Source organism: Sus scrofa, chromosome 13 (genome assembly GCF_000003025.6).
Source record: "Sus scrofa isolate TJ Tabasco breed Duroc chromosome 13, Sscrofa11.1, whole genome shotgun sequence".
NCBI classification, from domain to species: Eukaryota; Metazoa; Chordata; class Mammalia; order Artiodactyla; family Suidae; genus Sus; species Sus scrofa.
The window spans coordinates 130,488,854-130,503,385 of record NC_010455.5 but is presented as its reverse complement, the minus strand read 5'-3'; the positions used below and the strand labels follow the sequence as shown (position 1 = coordinate 130,503,385).

Sequence of the window (14,532 nt, the reverse complement as noted above, 5' to 3'; positions counted from 1 at the left end):
TCTATACTCCTGGCTCCCCATTATAAGCAATTGATCACCAAGTGTTCCATAATAACCATCAGATCTAGTGGGATAAAACACTTTGTTAATTGTGATATCAACATGCTTCTACTCTTGGACTTTTCCTTACACAATTTTTTTCATTTAAATCTGAGAATATATTTATTCTAATAAGGTAGTATTTCGTAGTTGTTAAATGAGGGCTTTTTTTTCATTTATTTATTTTTTTAAATTTTTAAAAAAAATTTTTTCCTGCTATACAGCATGGGGCTCAAGTTCTTACATGTATACATTTTTTTCCCCTACCCTTTGTTCTGTTGCAATATGAGTATCTAGACATAGTTCTCAATGCTATTCAGCAGGATCTCCTTGTAAATCTATTCTAAGTTGTGACTGATAACCCCAAGCTCCCAATCCCTCCCACTCCCTCCCTCTCCTGTCGGGCAGCCACAAGTCTATTCTCCAAGTCCATGGTTTTCTTTTCTGTGGAGATGTTCATTTGTGCCGGATATTAGATTCCAGTTATAAGTGATATCATATGGTATTTGTCTTTGTCTTTCTGGCTTATTTCACTCAGTATGAGATTCTCTAGTTCCATCCATGTTGCTGCAAATGGCATTATGTCATTCTTTTTTATGGCTGAGTAGTATTCCATTGTGTATATATACCACCTCTTCTGAATCCAATCATCTGTCGATGGACATTTGGGTTGTTTCCATGTCCTGGCTATTGTGAAGAGTGCTGCAATGAACATGCGGGTACATGTGTCTCTTTTAAGTAGAGTTTTGTCCTGATATATGCCCAAGTGTGGGATTGCGGGGTCATATGGAAGTTCTATGTATAGATTTCTAAGGCATCTCCAAACTGTTCTCCACAGTGGCTATACCAGTTTACATTCCCACCAGCAGTGCAGGAGGGTTCCCTTTTCTCCACAACCCCTCCAGCACTTGTTATTTGTGGACTTATTAATAATGGCCATTCTGACTGGTGTGAAGTGGTATCTCAAGGTAGTTTTGATTTGCATTTCTCTTATGATCAGCGATGTTGAGCATTTTTTCATGTGTTTGCTGGCCATCTGTATATCTTCCTTGGAGAACAGTCTATTCAGGTCTTTTGCCCATTTTTCCATTGATTGATTGGCTTTTTTGCTGTTGGGTTTTATAAGTTGCTTATATATTCTAGAGATTAAGCCCTTGTCCGTTGCATCATTTGAAACTATCTTCTCCCATTCTGTAAGTTGTCTTTTTGTTTTCTTTTTGGGTTTCTTTTGCTGTGCAAAAGCTTTTCAGTTTGATGAGGTCCCATGGGTTTATTTTTGCTCTAATTTCTATTCTTTGGGAGACTGACCTGAGAAAATATTCATGAGGTTGATGTCAGAGAGTGTTTTGCCTATGTTCTCTTTTAGGAGTTTGATGGTGTCCTGTCGTATATTTAAGTCTTTCAGCCATTTGGAGTTTATTTTTGTGCATGGTGTGAAGGTGTGTTCTAATTTCATTGCTTTGCATGCAGCTGTCCAGGTTTCCCAGCAATGGTTGCTGAATAGACTTTCTTTTTCCCATTTTATGTTCTTGCCTCCCTGGTCAAAGATTAATTGACCATAGGTGTCAGGGTTTATTTCCAGGTTCTCTATTCTGTTCCATTGGACTGTCTGTCTGTTTTGATACCAGTACCACACTGTTTTGATTACTGTGGCTTTGTAGTATTTCTTGAAGTCTGGGAAAGTTATGCCTCCTGCTTGGTTTTTGTTTCTCAGGATTGCTTTGGCAATTCTGGGGTAAATGAGGGCTTTTAAATAAAACCCAGACACCCAGTGTTGGTGAAGTCATGGCCAACTGATACATTGTTCTCCACTGACAACAGTATGAATTGTTACAAGCTTTTTCATTGTCCTTTAGCAAACTATATTGAGAGCCATAAATGTGTTCATATCCTTTGAACCATATTTGACCTACTCATATCATTTTAAGGAATGTGACCTAAAGAAGTAAACAAAAAGGAGGAAAAACATCATATGCACAAAGATGTTCATAATCCATTTCTCTGTAATCACTAAATAGGGACTTTACTTTCCCAGGAACCTCCGGAGGAAGTGGTGAAGAAAGCCCTTGATGTCATCACCATTGCTGTTCCTCCTGCTCTACCTGCTGCTCTGACCACAGGCATTATCTATGCCCAGCGCAGGCTGAAAAAGAGAGGCATCTTTTGCATTAGTCCACAGAGGATCAATGTATGTGGACAATTAAACCTTGTCTGCTTTGACAAGGTATGTGTGTTTCATTCTCATTCCCAGTGCCATTTTTATCATCACTGTCACCACACACAGGTGCTTTGCACACCTGAGAGGCAGGAAACTTAGGATGTGGGCACCTGACTTCATTTTATTTCTGGTTGGATGTATAATCTAGGACAGATACATTTCTTTCTTTCTTTTTTTTTTTTGGCTCACCCATGGCATTCAGATGTTCCTGAGCCAGGGATTGAACCTGTGCCATAGCAGTGACAATGCTGGATCATTAAGCCTCTAGGTCACCAGGTAGCTCCTAGATACATTTATTGAGCTCTCAGATTCTAGGGTTTAGAGAAGGAAGAGTAGGTACTGAATCTTTTAGGGTTCTTCCAACTCTGATATTCTATGACACACAATTAGTTAAAATAGCATTTTGTCCCTCTATAGTCAAAACTTTCGTACAAGGAACAGAATTTAAACCTTTGACTCTACTTACTGCTATATCCCTAATGCTAAGACTGTTGCCTGGTGTATAGTCAGTGCTTAATAAATATTTATTGAATTAACAAACAAATAAAAAAAGGAAGCGTTTATTTAGCTGTGTCTTACTATGAAACTTGATTAAAATAAATTCCCAGTCAATTCCTTACTATATTTTCCCATCTGCAGTATACTGCTTAAAATAATCCTTGATCCCTTGCCAGTTACTCCCAACCAACCTCTTAGTCTACCTTCTCTTGAATATATTCTTTTCGTCTATATACACGTATGCTGGGGTCAAGGTGGGAGCCATAAGAGGGTAAGATGGAAATGGTTTGTGCCTGGGCCTTGATTTTTAAAGATGCCTAAGTGACCACAGGCAGAGGTCAATGCCACTGAAGGAAAGGTTTCACATTACTCACAGTTTCCTTAGACAGAAGAGGCCTGTCTCACCATGCAGGGCTGCAGGAGGGATGTTGGATTTTGATCAGGAAGCAAAGCAGGAGTGAGAGGAATGCTTAGGCTATGGCCTTGATGGGAGTTTCTGCAGGAAAGGCATGACAGAGAAGGTACACAGCAGATGGACAATTGGCTCATTGGAATGATTTCAGTGGGCTCTGGGTTATAGGAATGCTCTCTTGTTGTCTGGTACCTGGCGCTGGATGCTTAAGGTAGAGGGATGTGGTCTCCAGGGCAATGTGGCTGGATAGAAGAGGGGTGATTCCTGACTGGTCAGTTTGCACATCAAAGGCTTGCTCTTGGCTGAGACCCTTGTTATCTTTAAGAATTGGTTAGCCTCCATCCCAGGAAGTGGTCCCTTTCCCTCAGAAAGGTGTCTTAAGTTAAAGTTTTGGGGGTGGGCACACTGTAGGGTATACAGAAGTAGAAATATAATGCTGGACACATGAAACTTATATAATGCTATTTCTCACATATAATGAAAACTGCTGTTATTGCAATAAAAAAATAAAAAAGAGAAAGGTTTCCTAACATGTCAAATATAATACACAGAAAACTTTAAAATATATACAAGGTCATTCCCTGGTGGCCTAGCAGGTTAAGGATCTGGTGTTGTCACAGCTGTGACTTGGGTGTGGTGTGGGTTTGATCTTTGGCCCAGGAAATTCCGCATGCCACGGGTGCAGCCAAAAAAAGATCTATAATCCCAGGGCATTGTAGGTAGGCGAATATGGCAGAGAGCCAGGAGAGCAATAGAATGTGATTTTGATCAGAACAACACATTAGTAGTGGGAGAGGGTGTTTGTAGATCTCAAATTCTGGCTAAGACTGTTTGCATACTTTTTTTTTTGGCAGTGGGGAGCCATCGAAGGTGTTTTCTTCCTCTTTTTTGATTGCTGCCTTATTTTTTCTCAATTTAATTTTTATTGTGGTGAAAGATGCACAACATAAAATCTACCATGTTAACCATTATTATGGGACTTTAAGTGCATTCATTTTGCTGTGCCACCATCATCACCATCTCTTTCCAGAACTTTTTCTACTTTTTCTATCTTCCCCAACTGAAATTTGGTACCCATCAAACAGTACATCGAAGGTTTTTGATAGCAGAGAATGAATGGGATCAGAGCTGTATTTTTTTTTTTTTGTCTTTTGTCTTTTTTGTTGTTGTTGTTGTTGTTGTTGTTATTGTTGCTATTTCTTGGGCCGCTCCCGCGGCATATGGAGGTTCCCAGGCTAGGGGTTGAATCGGAGCTGTAGCCACCGGCCTACGCCAGAGCCACAGCAACTCGGGATCCGAGCCGCGTCTGCAACCTACACCACAGCTCACGGCAACGCCGGATCGTTAACCCACTGAGCAAGGGCAGGGATCGAACCCGCAACCTCATGGTTCCTAGTCGGATTCGTTAACCCTGCGCCACGACGGGAACTCCCAGAGCTGTATTTTTTAATTACTGGAATAACAGAGAGATCCACAAGATCCACAAGAGGTTAACATGGCTCTTGCTATTGTTTCCATGTTACTCTGTGGTCATATAGCATCACAAGGAAAGATGTTCTGTTTCTAAGATCATATTATTCTCGGGCTTGGAAAAGGAAAAAAGGCAGGGGAGATAATTGTAGTGTGAATTTGAATGAAAAATAAGTAATAATTATGAGCAATTAACATTTTTCTCAGCTCTTACTCTATGCTAGGCATTAAATTAAGCACTTTGTATTATCTCACTAATCTTCACAATAGCCCTATATGGCTTATGTGATTATGACTATGTTGCAGATAAGGGCTCTGATGTCTTGAGGGGTTAAATAATTGGCCCAGGTCACCCAGCTGGAGTTTTAACCCAGTCCGAACTCTTCATCACTATACTGCACTGAGAAAAACACCAACAAACACCTTTTTACCAAATAGGTGTCAAGTAGCAAAATATTTCTTTAGAGCAATACTTATTTCCAATGACCTATTTTTAACTTCTGCTATCAAGGCTTGGATTTGCCTACTTCATGGCTCTGAGAGCAGGCTTACCCAGGACTCTCCCATCCATTCCATCTTCCATGAAATCCTCAAAACAAGCCTCTGAAATATGTAAAGCAGGCACTGTATTCTTCTCTTTATCACTGAGAACACTGAAGTTCAACGATACTAAGCGCCAGCCTGTCATTCAACAAGTGTGAGTTCATCAAAGCTTCCACCCGGGACTCAAGATACCACCTTATTGTGTGCTTCTCTGAAGTGCCGATATCAATAATGTGACATATATTTTCCTGTTAAAACATAACTTATCAGTGTCACTATGGAGGTGCTGGATCTTCAGAGTAAACTGAGTGCTTGTTTCTGTTTAGACAGGCACCTTAACGAGGGATGGCTTGGATCTCTGGGGAGTCATGCCTTGCGGTAGGAACGGGTGAGTACTTGGGACTGAATGCATTGTCGGTTCACTTTCCCCGGAACTTTGCGTTCTTTCCTGAACACTAATGATGGAGCGATTTTGGCATTGGCTTCTGTGAGCAGTGGTTGCCCAAGTAGGCTTCATTTAATTTCTCTTCTTGACTATTTCCAAAGCTCACTAAAACATGCCTATTTCCCTCACCCCTATCCCAGCCCCAGGACACTCACAAAATCCAAGGATGTATTCACATCCTTGCTAAAATGTGATTTGCTATGAGCATATCAGACAGGGGTCTGTGTGGGTCATTTGGACACTACCAGGATACTGTCCTTCAAAGGGGTAATTATTCCTTGTACAAACTGAAGCCATTCCATGTACTAATAGAAAGAACACAGCCATGACTTGTAGACACTGTTTCAGGAAGGGGGATATCTCTGAACCTTACCTAGTGGATGTCAGTTTTGACAATTTTCACATCAGTGTGGTGAAGACTTGCATCTTGCATGTCTTTCTCTTGGGGCTCTCTTGTCTGACTTTGCTTCTCTGCCTGCTTTTTTATCCTACTCCAACTTGCAGCCTGATCAGAACATGGACAATTGACTTTCAGGTTTTGTTTTCAATTGAGGTATAGTTGATTTCAGATTTTGGTTTTTTTTTTTTTTTTTTTTTTTTTTGGCTGTACTCAGAGCATGCGGAAGTTTCAGGCCAGAGATCGCACCCAAGCCACAGCAGTGACAATGCTGGATCTTTAACCATCTGCACCACCAGGGAACTTCTCATGTTTTGTTTTTTAAATGCAAGTATTTCCCTTTCACACTTGCAACCTAAATCATAAACTATTTTATATATAAATGGTACATCAATGTTCATCTGCAGTATGCACATGATGTACAATTTACCCATGAAGTATTTTAATTATATATGTTTAATGCATGCTATTTATAAATGAGTCTATTTCCTGGGTTAAAAAAATTAATCTGATGCTTCTAACCGTTTTAGCCTATAGAAGAAGGCTGCCATAAGTGTTAAACTTTCTACAGTTCTTTTCATTTTCTCCCAAAGATCATTTTAGATAGATACTCAGTCATCTTGTTCATTAATATTTTTCTGTTTCAGCTTCTATAAAAAGTGTACGTATTTATTCAAATATATGAGCATTCAGAGAGCAGTTTTTTTTTTGTTTGTTTTTTGTCTTTTTGCCTTTTCTAGGGCTACTTCCAGCAGCATATGGAGGTTCCCAGGCTAGGGGTTTAGTCAGAGCTGTAGATGCTGGCCTACGCCAGAGCCACAGCAACACCAGATCCCAGCCACGTCTGCAACCTACACCACAGCTCACGGCAATGCCAAATCCTTAACCCACTGAGCAAGGCCAGGGATTGAACCCGAAACCTCATGGTTCCTAGTCGGATTTGTTAACCACTGCGCCACAACAGGAACTCTAGAGAGCAGTCTTGTTCTTATTTATAGTTGTGTCTCTAGTGCCATATAGCACTATAGTAGGCATACAGAGTAGATGCACAATAAGTGTTGGTCTATCTAAAATAAACTAAAGGAGTACCTGCTGTGGTGCAGTGGGTTAAGAATCTGACTGCAGTGGCTTGGGTCACTATGGAGGTGCAAGTTCTATCCTGGGCCTGTCCCAGGGAGTTAAAGGATCCAGCGTTGCCATAGCTGTGGCTTGGATTCAGTCCTTGGCCCATATTCAATCCTTGGCCCAGGAATTTCCATATGCCTCGGTGTGGCCATTAAAAAATAAATTAATTAATGAAATAATCTAAATATGTTCCATCTCTTAAATATTCTTCTCCTTATTGAGTTGACATCATACTATGCACAAGACTTTTAAAACTTTCTGTACCTAAAAGAACTTGTCAAATTTATGTATTTATTCTTTCTCTTAAATGCTGTCTTTGTTGGTATGCAATTCTAGATGAAAGAGTTTTTATTTTATTTTATTTTAATTTTATTGGTCAGTACTTTTGAGGTATTCTACTATCTTCCAGATTCCCTTCTTTTCTTTCTTTCTTTCTTTCTTTCTTTCTTTCTTTCTTTCTTTCTTTCTTTCTTTCTTTCTTTCTTTCTTCCTTCTTTCCTTCCTTCCTTCCTCCCTCCTTTCTTTCTCTCTCTCTCTCTCTTTCTTTCTTTCTCTCTTCCTTTCTTTCTCTCTCTCTTTCTTTCTTTCTTTCTTTCTCTCTCTCTCTCTCTCTCTCTCTCTCTTTCTTTCCTTCCTTCCTTCCTTCCTTCCTTCCTTCCTTCCTTCCTTCCTTTCTTCCTTTCTTTCTTTCTTTCGCTTTTTAGGGCCACACCTGTGGCATATGGAAGTTCCCAGGCTAGGGGATGAATCAGAGCTGAAGCTGCTGGCCTACACCACAACCACAGCAGCACAAGATCCAAGCCGCACCTGTGACCTACACCACAACTCATAGCAACGCTGGGTCCTCAACCCACTGAGCGAGGCCAGGGATTGACCCATGTCCTCATGGATGCTAGTTCATTACCACTGAGCTATGATGGGAACTCTAGAACTTGTCAAATTTAAACAAAAACAATTGATATCATATTTAGATTATTGCTAGATTAATTTGGTCTCTCACGCTACTTCCCTCTCCTCTTTCCTACTTCAGAAAGATCAGAGTTGGTTTCAAATGACTAAAAGAGCAATTAAAATCTTTTTTTGACACATTTAATAGAATAAGGTAAAATGGATTCAATTCAAAGAAAGAAGTCAGCACCTGACTTAGAAGCTATTAACTATCATATTATAAAAGTGAGCTCATCTCTAATAATTCATATCTTTTCCAAAGAGGGCCTGTGCAATGGGCCAGGTACTTCAAAACCATTGGAAGGCCACCTGAGCTACCTGGTTTGGATAAATCATAAACATTCAAATAAAAGTTCAAGGACAGGGATGACAGAGTTTTATTTGTTGCACAAACCAGAGTCTGGCTCAGTCCACAGGAACCCAGAACTATGTAATCAGAATTATATGTGGAGGATAGTTTGTGTGCCAGCTGAAAAATAAGGTTCTTTTTTCCTGATCTGTGTTTGCTTTACAATGTGAGCTCAAGAATCTGTGTTAATCTCTGCTGATGATTGCTTACTTTTAGATTTTTACTAAAACGCCAGGGACACATTGTAAACCTTTGAGGCAGCTTGATCTTTCAATTTATAAAAATAGGTATGATCAGCAGGGTCAGTACTCAGTTAAAAGGTTCTTGAGCTTTTAAGGAAGCTTGAATGAGGAAGCCAGGAAGAAATACAGCTGGATTGTGAATTAACATTCTGATGTGTAGGTACCCTAAGGAAATGCAGTGCCCATAACATGAGAAGTCATAGTCTGACCCTGGAGACCATGTTTTAAGTCAATAACAAAAAGTAAAAAATACAAACTCTTCCAAGAAAGAGTAACTATAAAGGTCTGGAAACTGCACACTGGAGGCAGAGCTTGACGTTCCTATGTAATCCTAGAGGAAGGGAGTATAAAAGGGGGTACAGCCAAGCTGGTCCACAAATCTGAAAGAAGTTGACATGTGGAGGAGGAAGAGCAAGTAGATTCTGACTGGCTCCAAAAAGCAGATTTGGCCTCAATCCAGGAAGCTCTTTCTGCCACTCAGGGTCCTCCAGATAGGATGGTCTGCTTTGTGACTTGCTTACTGATTCACACATTTAAGAAGGGACTGACCAATAAGGTCCAGAGGACATCTTTTATTAGATGACATCAACTCTGAATTAGTGGAAGAAGCCTGCATATGGCCTTTGAGTTTTATCTTAGTAGGTTTTAGATGAGGCCACTTTCTATAGGAAGCTATGGTGATGATGGCTGCAGTATAGACACCAGAAGTCAGGTTGGAAGAAGAGAGAATGCAAATGCAGTGTCCTTTTCATAAGTGGTGGGGTTTTTTTGTTTGTTTGTTGGGTTGTTTTTTGTTTGTTTGTTTGTTTTGTTTTGTTTTGTTTTGTTTTTGTTTTTGTTTTTTTTGCTTTTTAGGGCCACACCCGAGCAAGGCATATGGAAGTTCCCATGCTTGGGGTCCATTGGAGCTGCAGCTGCCAGCCAACGCCACAGCCACAGCTACACGGGATCTGAGCGGCACCAGTGATCTACATCACAGCTCATGGCAATGCTGGATCCCTGACCCATTGAGCAAGACCAGGGATCAAACCCACATCCTCATGGATACTAGTCAGATTCATTTCCACTGCGCCATGACGGGAACTCCCAAAAGTGGTTTTTAAAGTTCATTTCTTTACCATTACCGTCTGTCAGATTGCCAGTAATTGACTCATTCATTTATTTACTCATATATTTTTTGACTGTCTACTGTGGACTAAACATCAGATATCTTGGAGAAAAATATAGTAAAGAGACAGCCCTGCCCTGAAGGACAGGTTGAGGAAGATAACGCAAATACACAAATAGACATAGTACGAGCTAGCCTGTTCTGTCTCATGGCATAGGAAAAGTGGTCTGGAGGCTCAGGTGCAAGTGAATGCACTTAGAGCCAAGGGTGATACTTCTAGTTCTTTCTATACCTCTGGATTTAGAATCAGTGCTAGAGAGATGATAAGGAAAAGAGGGAAGAAAGAACTTGTAAGAACCTCAGGACCTGTATCTTATTCATCAACTTACATAAGGACCAGGGCCAAATGAAACACTCTTCATTTAAGGAGATTAGAGAATGGGTAGGAAATGTAGCAAAGCATATTAACTTATTATTTTATTTATTTATTGTCTTTTTTTTTTTTTTTTTTTGTTATGGCCGCACCTTTGGCATATGGAAGTTCCCAGGCTACGGGTTGAGTTGGAGCTGTAGGTGCTAGCCTACGCCACAGCCACAGCAATGCAGGATCCAACCTGCATCTATGACCTACACCACAGCTCACAGCAATGCTGGATCCTTAACCCACTGAGTGAGGCCAGGGATCAAACCTGCATCTTCATGGATGACAGTTGGGATCGTTTATACTGAACCATGATGGGAAGTCCTTAACTTATTATTTTAAAAAAGAGTCACCTCCCAAAGCTCCATTCTGGCCTGGAAGAATAGGACTAGAGCCGTTTCCCTTTTCTTCTTTAGCTTCCAGGAAGTCCACAGCTTTGCCTCAGGCAAGGCTCTGCCCTGGGGCCCACTGTGTGCGGCCATGGCCAGCTGCCACTCTCTGATCCTCCTCGATGGGACCATCCAAGGAGACCCACTGGACCTCAAAATGTTTGAAGCCACCACATGGGTAAGCCTCTGTCTCCAAAGATTCTAAGAAGCTTCTTCAAGGCCACACCAACACAGGTTTTACCATGGCTATTCAATTCTTAAAAAATGCCAGGTCTCCAATAAGGAGTACCTCTGGCAATGAGAGGCAAACTCACCTAAGCCCAGTCCTCTCCTTTATACAATGAATTTCCATATTAGGGTTACTGTGAGGATTAAATGGAATGGTGCATTTTAAAAATCCCTGGTACTGTGCCTGGCATGTATCACAGGCTCAACAGTATTAATATAATTATTATATAATTATGTTCTAATTCTTTCCACCTGTAGCATAAATCATGTCTGACTTCAAAGTTTCCCAGAACACGGGGATTAAGAAATATCACTTCCCCAGTTCTTAGGATAACTCATTGTCACAAGGAGTTTTATTCCCCTTACTTTAATATTGATTTTGTCTCTAAGACTAGAAACAATAACAAGGAAAACCATGCAGAGCTTTTGTTGAGACTCTGAAGTCAATTTCAGAGCAAAACAGGCTTGTTCAGACTGAGGAATCTGGCTCTCCTGGATCTGGTCTTGGCCCTGTGCTGACTTCTTGACCCCCTGAAGTCACCTCACCTGTTGGGGCTTTCCATGACTTTAAAATGAATGTGACTATCAGTAAACAAAATAAAATAGTATATTAAAATAAAATAAAATAAAACAAACAAATATATATTTTAAGGAGACCTTATTCAGAAGCACCCTACAAAGACCAAATAGTTGGAGTTGAGTAAAGGTACAGTTTAGGAGACAGACATCCCCAGCTCCTAAGCCACAAGCCCTTCTCCATTCCTGGTAGCTGGTGCAGCTCCAGGGCCCTGTGTTACATGTGCGAGCCCCACTGAAGGAGACAAGCGTTGGGGTCCCTTCCTGCTCTTATAGGGCAAGATTCTGTAGCAGTCTGATGTAACGTTCTCCATTCTTTTCAGTTACTGTTTCTATATCTTTAGGTAGGGATTATAATTTCCCCTCTGAGATTGTTTCTGTCACTCAGTGAGATGATTATAAAGCATTTTGGCATCTTTGCATAGAAGATTCCTCTGACTATAATTTAGGGTCATTATTATGGCAATTACTGAGTATTTACTGAACATTAACCACGTACATCACTGTCCCTGCCCTGCCGTACCCTGAGGACCATCAATCCAAATTAGAGAGGGAAGAGCAGGAGCAGCAGTGAACTGAGAGAAGAAAGACACTAGGGGCTGGCTAGCCACACTCCCGATTTTCAAGTTAAGCCCTTCAGAAATGGAGGATGTGCCTTTATACAGCACATCGAGCAGAGAAATGGCATGAATAATTCAGAAGTGTCTGCCTTTTAAGTTCTATAGCATTTCTGATGCATTATTTTTGTGTGTGGCGAATTAAGTCTGGTTCATCTCCATGTGGCCAAGGGAGGAGAATACATTGAGGTGATCTGACTATTTTCTCAAGGGGGGAGATCTGGGCACAGTATTAGTGGATGAACAAGAAAGAAATCTCTACAACGAAATATCCCCTATGAAATAGGAAATGGCGACTTCTGAGGACGATTTCCATATCAAGGGAGCACCGGCATGTGCCATGGTTGTTAAGCCCTGCAAAACAGCCAGCCAGGTAAGCTTTGCTTGCTCTCTACCTGACAACACCTAACTCAGAGGGAAAATTCCTTCAGGCCCATAATTTTGAGTGCCCAGAGATATGTATTCTTTGAATTCCTCGTGTGAAAACTGGTGAGTTCTTGTTGCCCTTATTTTCTAAAACGAGGATTGTGGGAGGGGTAATCAATTCCCACCAGCTAGAAGCTCTGTGGTGAGTCACTCTCCATTCTCCATCCCTCAACCAGGTCCCAGTGGAAGGGATTGCAATCCTGCACCAGTTCCCATTCTCATCAGCGCTACAGAGGATGACAGTCATTGTCCAAGAGATGGGGGGTGACCGGCTGGCATTCATGAAAGGTGCACCAGAGAGGGTGGCCAGCTTTTGCCAACCTGAGACAGGTAAGTGAACAGACTTCTGTTCTGGCTATTCTGTCCTGACTTCTGTTCTGAACTGTCTTCTGTTACAACTGGCAAATCTGTATTTCCAGCCCAAATATGTCACCTCAGCACTTGATGGATGACTCCAGTTGCCTACAGGCCATTACCAATGGGATAAGTCATTAGAATCCCAAACTTAATACCAAAAGCAAGCTTATCTTTCTCACTTTCTCTATTTCCCACCTTAATTAATCAAAGCACCACTCCCCCATCCCAATTTAGGATTCTTCCCAGATTTCTCCTCTCCCTCAGTGTCCCTATCTTGTCTATTGCTACGTTATGGCCCTGTTACTCCATCAGCTCAGGCCCTCATCATCTCTCCATTTTTAATAGTTGCTGAATTGGCTCCCAGTTCTCAGTGTCCCCTATTCTGATTCACCCTTCAGAGTGTGACCTGATTGGTTTTTCCGTCACATAGTATAAGTCTGTTGTCACTTTCCTGTTTTCATTCTTTGGTTGCTTCCAGTAGGCTCCAGGCTAATCTCAAAATCCTTTAGGAGGACCACACATATGGCCTTCATGATCTAATTCCTATCAAACTTTCCAGACTTTCCTTACCACTCCTAGCTTTACATCTGGTGCTCCCCAGGGATAAACTATCCACTCAAGGTTTGCTGTCTCATGTCCCCATGTTGAGCATGTGATATTCCCTCAGCCAAAACGATCTTTCCTTTCTCCATCTGAGTATCTCCTCCCTGTCTGGTAGAGGTACCAAGTGCTTCCATTATCATGCTGCAATTGCCTGCATCATAGAAATGACCTAATTTAATTGTATTGTCAGTCTACTGGCAGTTATCCTACTAGACAGAGATCCTCAGAGTGAGGGTTGGTGTTTAATCTCTGCATAGCCATAAGGCCTGACCCATAGCAGACTCTCAATAAATAACTGTTGGTTAAACTGGAGAAAAAAAAATCATACACTTTTCCCAGGCTATCCTTTTTTTTTTTTTTTAAATTCTTTCTTTTCATTCTGCTTCACTGGATCCCACAAGGTCAACTGTGACAATGTAGTAATATTTAAGGTTCCCATTGACTTGTTTGTGTACCTTTTTAGAGATGTATTTTCTTGGGCAAGAGTTGGATCTGTTTGTAAAGAATTTCTCTGCCAGTACCAGCTGAGTTCATATTGTGCACTAATCATGTGTTATTTTCTGAACAGTACCAACTAGTTTTGTTAGTGAACTTCAGGTTTACACGACACAGGGCTTCCGGGTCATAGGACTGGCCTACAAAAAGCTGGAAATGGACCACCACACCACTGCCTTGATGAGGTAAATGAGGCGGGGAGAACTTTGATAAAGCAGAATGGTTTTATGGGAAGATCCTCCAGGGCAGTAGATATAGCTTATTGATTTATATGCATGAAATGTCTCTATATTTAGTAAATGAGAATATAGTCATCTCTGCCCTGCCTAAATCCCAAAGCTGATGTGAACACTGACTGGGAGAATTGATAAAAAATAGCTGTATAAATCATAAAATATGTACAGCTTTGTGATAACAGACATATGAATATAACCTGTGTCCAGAGAGTTCATAATTATGGTCATGCCCCTATTTTGACCCAAAAACAAGTTTGGCTTTTAATTATTTTTGTTATTTTAAATATGTATTTATTTAGTCATTCATTCATTTGCTATTTTGGTATTTTATAATCTTAATTTTTTATTATAGTTGGTGAATTAGTTGAAAATTAGAAAACACTTGTCTGA

The 14,532-nt window shown here is 40.8% G+C and overlaps 1 protein-coding gene across 1 annotated transcript in view; it reads left to right on the top strand.

The window, feature by feature from the left end:
* The window catches only part of ATP13A4 (ATPase 13A4), a 153,130-nt gene that overhangs the window by 86,739 nt on the left and 51,859 nt on the right, over nucleotides 1-14,532 (top strand). Inside the window, 6 exon segments of the mRNA XM_021070062.1 lie at nucleotides 2,075-2,263; nucleotides 5,507-5,568; nucleotides 10,632-10,782; nucleotides 12,312-12,398; nucleotides 12,628-12,781; nucleotides 13,980-14,091. Of these exon segments, the coding sequence (XP_020925721.1) occupies nucleotides 2,075-2,263; nucleotides 5,507-5,568; nucleotides 10,632-10,782; nucleotides 12,312-12,398; nucleotides 12,628-12,781; nucleotides 13,980-14,091 (755 nt within the window).